The 11,008-nt window shown below is 44.4% G+C and overlaps 1 protein-coding gene across 1 annotated transcript in view; it reads right to left on the bottom strand.

Annotated features, from left to right (window-relative positions):
• Positions 1 to 1,880: 1,880 nt before the first annotated feature.
• Positions 1,881 to 11,008, bottom strand: part of LOC138851737 (uncharacterized) — a gene marked incomplete at its 3' end in the record, with an annotated part of 30,048 nt that continues 20,920 nt past the window's right edge. Inside the window, exon 3 of the mRNA XM_070081164.1 lies at positions 1,881 to 2,153. Coding sequence (XP_069937265.1) covers positions 1,881 to 2,153 — 273 coding nt within the window. The remainder of the gene's footprint in view (positions 2,154 to 11,008) is intronic.

Below are 11,008 nucleotides of genomic sequence, written 5' to 3'. Positions count from 1 at the left end.
TTGTGGTGATAAGTGGAAAATGGCAAATGTAATACCTATTTACAAGGCAGGTGACAGGTCCTTAGCTTCGAACTATAGATTAATAAGCCTTACCTCCATAGTGGGAAAATTTATGGAATCAATAATTGCCGAGGCAATTTGTAGCCATCTTGAAAGGCATTAATTGATTAATGAATCTCAACACGGTTTTACAAAGGGGCGTTCCTGTCTTACGAATTTACTAACTTTTTTCACAAAGGTGTTTCAGGAGGTAGATCATGGTAATGAATATGATATTGTGTATATGGACTTCAGTAAGGCTTTCGATAGAGTTCCACATCAGAAGCTATTGAGGAAACTTAAGGCACACTGAATAGGAGGAGAAATGTTTCCCTGGGTAGAGGCATGGCTGACAAATAGGTAGCAAAGAGCTTGCATAAATGGGGAGAAATCAGAATGGGGGCACGTCACAAGCAGGGTTCCACAGTGGTCAGTGTTGGGCCCGTTGTTGTTCACAATTTACATAAACGACATAGATGAGGGAATAAATAGCGACATAAGCAAATTTGCTGATGTCACCAAAATAGGTCATCCAGTTCATTCTAATGAGGACACTAGAGCACTCCAGGATGATTTGAATAGACTGATGCAATGGTCGGAGAAGTGGCAGATGCAGTTTATTGTAGACAAATGCAAAGTTCTAAATGTTTGGACAGGAAAATAACCATGCCACTTATAAACTAAATAACGTATATCCTAATACTACTGATTGCGAAAAGTATTTAGGAGCTCTGGTTAGCAATAATCTGAAACCAAGACAACAGTGCATTAGTGTTCGCAATAAAGCTAACAGAATCCTTGGCTTCATATTTAGAAGTATAAATAATACAAATCCTCACGTTGTTCAACTTGTCACACTCTATCTCTCCAGGCATCATTTATTGGTTAGGCCTCATTTAGATTATGCTGCACAGTTTTGGTCACCGTATTACAGAATGGATATAAATGCATTGGAAAACGTACAGAGGAGAATGACAAAGTTGATCCCATGAATCAGAAATCTTCCCTATGTGGATAGACTGAGGGCCCTGAATCTGCGCACTCTCGAAAGGCGTAGATTTAGGGGGATATGATGGAGGTGTATAAATGGAAAACAGAAATAAATAAAGGGGATGTAAATAGCGTGCTGAAAATATCCAGCCAAGACAGAACTCGCAGCAATGGTTTCAAGTTGGAAAAATTCAGATTCATGAAGGATATAGAAAAGCACTGGTTTGGTAATAGAGTTGTGGATGAGTGGAACAAACTCCCGAGTACAGTTATAGAGGCTATAACATTGTGTAGTTTTGAAAATAGGTTAGATAAATACATGAGTGGGTGTGGGTGGGTGTGAGTTGGACCTGACTAGCTTGTGCTATTAGGTCTGATGCCTTGTTCCTTCCTTAAGTGGAAGTAACCTGACTAGGTGGGTCATTGGGCTAATTCGGGGGGGGGGACACATGGTCTTGCTTCTCATGGGACAGTAGGTCTGTTGCAGTGTTCCTTCTTTCTTATGTTCTTAAGTATTCATATGTGGTGGAATATTCAGCGCGTCTAGGATTCTCTGTGGCTACGATGATGGCGGTGGGAAGATGCCGTCATGCTGCTGAAACTCTTGATAACAAACCTGATAGTTTCTCATTCCCAGCTGCTGTATGACTCATCTTGGTTAAAAACTATCCCATAAATATAATAATAATGTTTTAAAAATAACTTAATAATAATAATTGAGAGGCCTTCACTCTTGTCTATATTTTACTTACGCCTATATTTTTACTTACGCCTGATAATTAAATTCATAGTATTTTAATACAAAAACAGTAAAAAAAGTAGCATAAAAGATGGCGTAGTACATGACGTACCTTCATCTGATGAACTGCTGAGAAGAAACACTCAGACACGAACACGCTGAGGAGAACCAAGTCAAAATCTTCCTTCAGTAAATTTTGAACTTCTTTCGTTCCTAGAGCATCAACACAAAGGTCTGGCAAAATCGTCATCATTGCCGTAGGGGTTGTCATTTTATTTCCAGTAAACAAATTTGGAACTTGACGAGAAAGATCCCCGCCTGAGAAGACTACCTCATGAACAATTTCCCGCACCTTTGATGGCTTAAATGGCGACACCATTGTAACCTGTAAAAAAAAAAATCTGATTTTTAGTTCTCAGAAAAAAGGGGAAATTTCTCCCGACTCGAGACTTTGACATATCATTGACTCTGAGTTTAAGCATCAAGCGGAAACCATAATTTAGCACGACTAAAAATACCCTTATTATTATATAATATCGTACGACATATGATATCATTGGTTTTTTTTTCAAGCGTTGTATTCATATTAGTCTAAAATACAAATCTTTAATTAATATTCGTCTGTTATGGATAAACATGAAGATTTCGATACGAAATGGGAGGTGGACACAAAAAGAAAGCTAGCATCAGGTAGGGTAGGTTCCAAAACCTGGTGGTCCCTGGTCAAGGACAGACAAGTTTATCTGCCTGATGAACTCATTCCACCTCTAAATCGACAGGATGGGACCACCTCTACTAGTAGTCAAGAGAAAGCGGACCTCTTTGCCGAATACTTTGCTACGAAAATGCAAATTCCTGATCCAGCAAGGGACCCTCCTTGGCTAGCTGCAAGAACTGTGTCAAAACTGTCAGTAGTGACAATAAGGCAGGAGGAGGTGCATTTCCTTCTTAAATCGCTTGACCAAGAAAAGGCTGTGGGCCCAGACAAGTTGAGCCCAAGATTGCTGAGAAGATGTGCAGACCAGCTAGCAGCACCTCTAACTCGCATCTTTCAGCACTGCCTAGTACAGTGTAAATGGCCTTCTCTGTGGAAAGAGGCAAATGTAGTCCCTGTTCACAAAAAGAAGAGCAGAGCAGAAATCAGCAACTACAGACCAGTATCACTCCTGTCAATCACTGGTAAGATTATTGAGACAATAATCTCAAGACAAATGACAGAGTTTTTTGACTACCACTCACTACTTTGTGACCGTCAATATGGCTTCAGGAAAGGTTACTCTGCTGCTGATCTGTTGCTAAACCTCTCCACTAAGTGGCACCAGTCACTGGATGAATCCAAAGTCAGCTGTGTGGTAGCACTGGACATTGCTGGTGCTTTCGACCGGGTGTGGCACCAGGGCCTCTTAGCAAAACTTCAAGCACTGGGAATTGCAGGCTCTACGCTATGTCTCCTCAGTGATCATCTTCATGGTAGATCTCTAAGGGTAGTTCTCAATGGAACGGAATCACCAAGACATCCTATTGGGGCAAGTGTTACACAAGGAAGCGTGCTGGGACCATTGTTATGGAATGTCTACTTCAATGACCTTCTTCATCTCATCCCAGAATCCCATGCATATGCAGACGCCTGTACACTGACATTCACTTATCCAAGAGAAGAAATGCCAGCTGCTCTAAGCTACATCACTCACCAGCTAAGAGCTAAATCAGTTTGGGGAAATAGATGACAAGTAACATTTGCACCTGAGAAAACGCAGATGATGATGGTCTCTAGGCAGCATGATGGTAATGCTGGTGCAGTAGTAAGGATGAATGGGAGGGTGATGGCACCTGGAGAAGAAGTTGATATCCTTGGGGTGAAATTTGACTCCAAACTGACCATGAAGAACCATGTAAATCTTGCAAACAAGGCAGCTAGGAAGCTTACAGCACTTCGCCGTATCTCGCATCTGCTTGACAGTAGGGGTTGCAAGATTCTGTACGAGGCACAAGTACGCTCACACCTTGAGTATGCTCCACTTTCTTGGTTTGCCTCCCCCACCCCCTCTCATCTACGACTGCTTGACAGAGTAGAGAACAGAGCAAGACGTCTCATCTCTCGCCTGGACCCATCCTGGATAGATCTGTCATTTCAGCAGAGCCTTCAACACAGGAGGGATGTGGGTGGCCTTACTGTTATGTACAAGGCCAATATTGTCAAAGTACCACACTTGGATCCACTTCGAGGACAGCGTGAAACAAGCTTTTAGGCCACAAGACGGGCAGAAAGCAGCAACTTCACTCTGGCTGTACCCTTCTCCAGAACATCACTCCATCTGAGATCATATATACCCAGGATGACTCGAGTATGGAACACATTCGTACAGCATAATGATGTCAATGAGATAAAGTCAGTTGATCAAATGAAAATGCTGGCCCACAGATGGCTCCAACTTCATCCTGTTCCTTACTTGTATGTCTCATAACAATAAAAATGCTTTCAAATGAGCTGATGTAGGTAACATCTCTTAGCTTGCCAATAAAGTTAGGGATCTTTAACCTGTAAATAGCTTGTCATTAAAGCTAGGGATCCTTAACCTTGTCAAACCCTGTGTAAAAAAAGGGATACGTTGTTATCAGGACAACCAGCTGCATCCAATGTCTTATTTGTCTGTACAAGAAGACTTATTATCTTGAAAATCTGCGACTCTAGAATATGAGGGATTTTACAGCAACCAATATTTGTCAGCGGTTGTGCCAAATCTATCTATCTATCTATCTATCTATCTATCTATCTATCTATCTATCTATCTATCTATATCTCTCTCTCTCTCTCTATATATATATATGTATATATATATATATATATATATATATATATATATATATATATATATATATATATATATATATATATATATATATATGCAGGGTTTTAATTAAAGATTGCGTTAAGGTTCCTAACTTTATTTACAAGCTAAAAGCTGTTACCTACATCAGCTCATTTGAAAGCCTTTTAATTGTTATGAAATATACATATAGGGAGCAGAATGATTTCCGAGTTATCTGTGGACCAGCGATTTCATTTGGTCAATTGACTTCATTTCGTTGATGTCATTATTCTGTGACATCCTAGGTGACATCCTAGGAATGAATGATCTCAGATGAAGCGATGTTCCGGAGAAGGGTACCTTCTCCAGAGCCTTGATGCTTGCTGCCCGTCTTGTTGTGTAGAAGTTCCCTTCTCGCTGTCCTCGGAGTAGAGGCAAATGTGGTACTTTGACAATGTTGGCCTTATACATAGCAGTAAGGCCTCCCCACATCCCTCCTGTGTTGAAGGCTCTGCTGAAATGGCAGATCTATCCAGGCTGGGTCCAGCCGAGAGATGCGCCGCCTTTCTCTGTTTTCTGTTCTGTCAAGGATTTGCAGATGAGACAGGGTGCAAGCAACTCAAGAGAGCGTAGCACACTAAAGGTGTGACCGTACTTATGCCTCATACGGAATCTTGTAACCTCTATTGTCGAGCAGATGTGATACGTCGAAGTGCTGGAAGCTTCCTAGGCACTTTGTTTCCAAGATTTATGAAGTGGTTCTTCACAGTTCGTTTGGAGTCAAAATTTCCCCCAAGGATATCAGCTTCATCCAGGCTGTCATTTGTGATGACCAGACCATCATTTGTGTTTTCTCGGGGGCAAATTTGTCCTGCCATTGTTTTCTCAACGCTAATATAGCTGTAAGCTGGTGATTGATGTAATTTTGAGCAACTGGCATTTCCTGTCTTGGATAAGCAAAAGTCTGAGTACAGTCGTCTGTATATGCCTAGGATTATGGGATGAGATGAAGGTTATTGAAGTACACATTCCATAGCAATGGGCCAAGCAGGCCCGAGTGCTCCAATAGTGTCTTGCTAACACTGTTCCGTTGAGAACTACGCTTATAGATCTATCTTAAAGGTACTGAGAAAACCAGCGATTCCCAGTACTTGTAGTTTTGCCAAGTGTCCCTGGTACCATACACGGTCAAAAGCTTCACCAATGTCTAGAGCCACTACACAGTTGAATTTGGATTCATGTAGTTACTGATACCATATAGGGAAGAGATTTAACATCAAATCAACAGCAGAGTGACGTTTCCTGAAGACGGATTGACTGTCACAAAAAAGTGAGTTGTAGTTGAAAAACGCGAGTGATTGACAGGAGTGACACTAGTCTGTAGTTCCTATTTCTGTTCTACTCTTCTTTTTGTGAACAGGGACTACATTTGTCTCTTTCAGCAGAGAAGGCCATTCACATTGTGCTAGGCAATGCTTATAGATGCGAGTAAGCGTTGCTTCTAGCTGGTCTGCACATGTACTCAGCAATCTTGGGCTCAACGTGTGTGTACTCACCTATTTGTGGTTGCAGGGGTCGAGTCTTAGCTCCTGGCCCCGCCTCTTCACCGGTTGCTACTGGGCCCTCTCTCTCCCCGCTCCATGAGCTTTATCAAACCTCGTCTTAAAACTGTGTATGGTTCCTGCCTCCACTACGTCATTTTCTAGGCTATTCCACTGCCTGACAACTCTATGACTGAAGAAATACTTCCTAATATCTCTCTGACTCATTTGTGTCTTCAACTTCCAATTGTGGCCTCTTGTTTCTGTGTCCCCTCCCTGGAACATCCTGTCTTTGTCCACCTTGTCTATTCCACGCAGTATTTTATATGTCGTTATCATGTCTCCCCTGACCCTCCTGTCCTCCAGTGTCGTCAGGCCGATTTCCCTTAATCTTTCTTCATAGGACATTCCCCTTAGCTCTGGAACTAACCTTGTCGCAAACCTTTGTACTTTCTCTAGTTTCTTGACGTGCTTTATCAAGTGCGGGTTCCAAACAGGTGCTGCATACTCCAGTATGGGCCTGACATACACGGTGTACAGTGTCTTGAACGATTCCTTACTAAGGTATCGGAATGCTGTTCTCAGGTTTGCCAGGCGCCCATATGCTGCAGCAGTTATCTGATTGATGTGTGCTTCCGGAGACATGCTCGGTGTTATACTCACCCCAAGATCTTTCTCCTTGAGTGAGGTTTGCAGTCTTTGGCCACCTAGCCTATACTCTGTCTGTGGTCTTCTGTGCCCTTCCCCTATCTTCATGACTTTGCATTTGGCAGGATTAAATTCGAGAAGCCATTTGCTGGACCAGGTGTCCAGTCTGTCCAGGTCTCTTTGAAGTCCTGCCTGGTCCTCATCTGATTTAATTCTCCTCATTAACTTCACATCATCTGCAAACAGGGACACTTCTGAGTCTAACCCTTCCATCATGTCGTTCACATATACCAAAAATAGCACTGGTCCTAGGACCGACCCCTGTGGGACCCCGCTCGTCACAGGTGCCCACTGTGATACATCATTACGTACCATGACTCGTTGTTGCCTCCCTGTCAGGTATTCTCTGATCCATTGCAGTGCCCTTCCTGTTATATGCGCCTGATGCTCTAGCTTCTGCACTAATCTCTTGTGAGGAACTGTGTCAAAGGCCTTCTTGCAGTCCAAGAAGATGCAATCAACCCACCCCTCTCTCTCGTGTCTTACTTCTGTTATTTTATCATAAAACTCCAGAAGGTTTGTGACACAGGATTTGCCTTCCATGAATCCGTGCTGGTTGGCATTTATACTCTTGTTCCGTTCCAGGTGCTCCACCACTCTCCTCCTGATAATCTTCTCCATAACTTTGCATACTATACACGTCAATGACACAGGTCTATAGTTTAGTGCCTCTTTTCTGTCTCCTTTTTTAAAAATGGGAACTACATTTGCCGTCTTCCATACCTCAGGTAGTTGCCCAGTTTCCAGGGACGTGTTGAAGATTGTGGTAAGTGGCACGCACAACATATCTGCTCCCTCTCTAAGGACCCACGGGGAGATGTTGTCCGGTCCCATTGCCTTTGAGGTATCGATGTCCCTTAGCAGTTTCTTCACCTCCTCCTCATCTGTATGTATGTCGTCCAACACTTGTTGGTGTATTCCTTGCTGGTGTCCCCATCTGGTCTGTCCCCCCAGAGTCCTTCCTGTCTCTACTGTAAATACTTCCTTAAATCTCGTGTTGAGCTCCTCACATACCTCTTGATCGTTTCTTGTGAGTTCTCCACCTTCTTTCCTCAGCCTTATCACCTGGTCCTTGACTGTTGTCTTCCTCCTAATGTGGCTATACAGCAGTTTCGGGTCAGATTTGACTTTCGATGCTATGTCGTTTTCATACTGTCGCTGGGCCTCCCTCCTTATCTGTGCATACTCGTTTCTGGCTCTTCTACTAATCTCCTTGTTTTCCTGGGTCCTATGCCTCCTGTACCTTTTCCATTCTCTGTTGCACTTAGTTTTTGCCTCCCTACACCTTCGGGTAAACCAAGGACTCGTTTTGGTCTTCCTATTATTTCTGTTTCCCTTGGGAACAAACCTTTCCTCTGCCTCCTTGCACTTTGTTGCCACATATTCCATCATCTCGTTTACTGATTTTCCTACCATTTCTCTGTCCCACTGAACCTCCTGCAGGAAGTTTCTCATACCTGTGTAGTCCCCCCTTTTATAGTTTGGCCTGTCCCCTTCAGTTCCTGTTACCTTCTCCACTTGTAACTCTACTATATAATCAAAACTCAGAACCACGTGATCGCTAGCTCCAAGGGGCCTCTCGTAAGTGATGTCCTCAATGTCTGAACTGCTCAGGGTGAACACAAGATCCAGTCTTGCTGGCTCATCCTCCCCTCTCTCTCTGGTTGTGTCCCTGACATGTTGATGCATGAGGTTTTCAAGTACCACATCCATCATCTTGGCTCTCCATGTTTCGGGACCCCCATGTGGCTCCAGGTTTTCCCAGTCGATCTCCCTGTGGTTGAAATCGCCCATTACCAGTAACTTTGCTCTGCTCGAGTGAGCTCTTCTTGCCACCTCAGCCAGTGTGTCCACCATCACCCTGTTGTTTTCTTCGTACTCCTCTCTTGGCCTCCTGCAGTTCTGTGGTGGGTTATACATCACTCCAATGACTACTTTATGTTCTCCGGACTGAATTGTACCTACAATGTAGTCTCTTTCTCCAATCATGTCCATGCCTTCCATTTCCTCAAATCCCCATCGGTGTTTTATGAGCAGTGCAACCCCTCCTCCCCCTCTACTCCTTCTATCTTTCCTCAGGATCTGATATCCCGTTGGGAAGATTGTGTCTGTTATTGTCTCAGCGAGTTTTGTTTCTGTGACTGCTATGATGTCTGGGGATTTCTCACTGATTCTTTCGTTCCACTCCTCATGTTTATTCGTTATTCCATCCGCGTTTGTGTACCAAACTTTCAGTTTCTTTTCTATCACTGTGGTCATGCAAGAATATTGGGGTTGGGGGAGCGAGAGCCTTGGTGGGGGCCTATATGGGGCTGTGGTGTAGGTGGGGTTTGTGATGATGGGGGTGGGGTCAGAATGCCCATAAGGGACAGCTGTTGGGGTGAGGTTTGTGATATGGGGGTTGGTGGCAGAGGGAACAGTGAGTGGGTTGTAGTATAGGTTGCTCAGTTGCGTTGGGAATGTCGCGGTTGGAGTCTTTTGGTGGGAGATTCTGTGGGGTGTGTTTGCCCTTCCTCCTGTGTCTGGGTCCTGCTCATCTTCGTCATTGCCTCTCGTTCCTCCTTGCGTCTCTGTACCCTCTCTTTCAGTGTAGTCCTTTCTTCTTGTGTTCTGTCGCGGTCGAGGTATACTCTCTGGTACCCCTGTTTGTCCCTCAGTCTTGCTTTCTCTTGCAGAATCCTGGTTCGAACTGATTCTTCCTTGAAAATTACTTTGACAGGCCGTATCCTTCCACTCGCAAACCACCCAATTCTCTGAAAATTTGTCACCTGGGTCATATCGCCCTCACCTATTGTTTTCATGATGCCTTCAATCATTTTTTTCTCCTCCTGTTTTATTTCTTCAAAGTTGTCCCCCTTGGCTTCTTGGAGCCCGTACACAAAAACTGACCTCGCCCTTTCCTCCTCCCACTGAGTCTCCATCTGCTTCCTCTGAGGCATTTTATTTCCTTCCATTGACATGTTCTTGCCTTCAGTCCCTGTCATATCTGAAACTTCTATTCTCAGTGAACTGTCTTTCATGACCAGCTGTCCCTTGCTACTGCAGTTGGCTGTTAGAATCTCTGCATATAGCATACCTTCATTGTCTTCGGACCTGTCATTTGATCTTAGTGTGCTCCTCGTCTTTTCCCTTGCCCCACGTGGGTCTGATAGGGCCTTCGCATGCGGCATGTCTCCTTTGTTGCTTACCATCCCCTTGTCTGCGCCTGACATTGAATTTCCTGATGTCACATCTGAATTGTCATTTGTCTCTCTAATCTGTTTCAGGCTTTGCAGTTTCTCTTCTAAGCACTGTATCCTAGCTTCTGCTGCTAAGACCTGTACTTCCCACTTCCTGCACTCTTCAGCTATCTGCTCCTCCATTTTCTTACCAAGTTCTACTATCTTCCTTCCCCACTCTTCCTCCCTTTTTTGGAGCTCTAACTCCCAGTCTTTCCTCCCTGGTTTGTCCACCAGATCTCTGGTTTTCCGTCCTCTAGGGCCACCCATTTTTTTTTTTAATTTTACCACAGACAGAAGACTAGAGGAGTGAGAGGGGTAGAGAGAAAGGGTAGAAAAAGGGAGAGAGAGGAGAGAGTATGGGGGTGAGGGATAAGACCAAGGGGGGAGAGAGAAATGTGAGGGGGGAGAGAAAGGGTGGAGAGAGGGAGAGAGAGAGAGAGAGAGAGAGAGAGAGAGAGAGAGAGAGAGAGAGAGAGAGAGAGAGAGAGAGAGAGAGAAAGGAGGGTGAGGAAAAAGGCTATGAGAGAGAGAAATGCGAGGGAGGGGTAGAAATATAGAAAAAGGAAGATGGAGAGAGAAGCCTATAAGAGAGAGGAGGGTGAGGGATAGGGTTATGGGAGTGAGAGAGAGAGAGAGAGAGTAGGGGGAAGGGGAGGGAAAAAGCCTATGACAGAGAGAAACGTGAGGGGGTGGAGAGAGAAAGATAGGAGGGAGGAGGGAGTGAAGGCAAGAGCGGGGGAGGGGAAAGGTCTGTGGGGGAGGGAAAGGTGTGTGGGGGGGTGAGGGGACGCGGTCAGATTCCAAGGATCAGCTGTGTGGATGAGTGGGTGTGTGTACTCACCTAGTTGTGGTTTCAGGGGTCGAGACTCAGCTCCTGGCCCCAAGTGTGTATGTGTGTGTGCGCGTGTGTGTGTGAGCACGTCAGTTGTTCATATGTCCCAGAAATACAATTCACCCCTG

This window comes from Cherax quadricarinatus, unplaced genomic scaffold, assembly GCF_038502225.1.
Source record: "Cherax quadricarinatus isolate ZL_2023a unplaced genomic scaffold, ASM3850222v1 Contig1866, whole genome shotgun sequence".
Classification (NCBI taxonomy): Eukaryota; Metazoa; Arthropoda; class Malacostraca; order Decapoda; family Parastacidae; genus Cherax; species Cherax quadricarinatus.
Note: the sequence above shows the minus strand (reverse complement) of the source record. Positions and strands in the feature narration are given on the sequence as shown.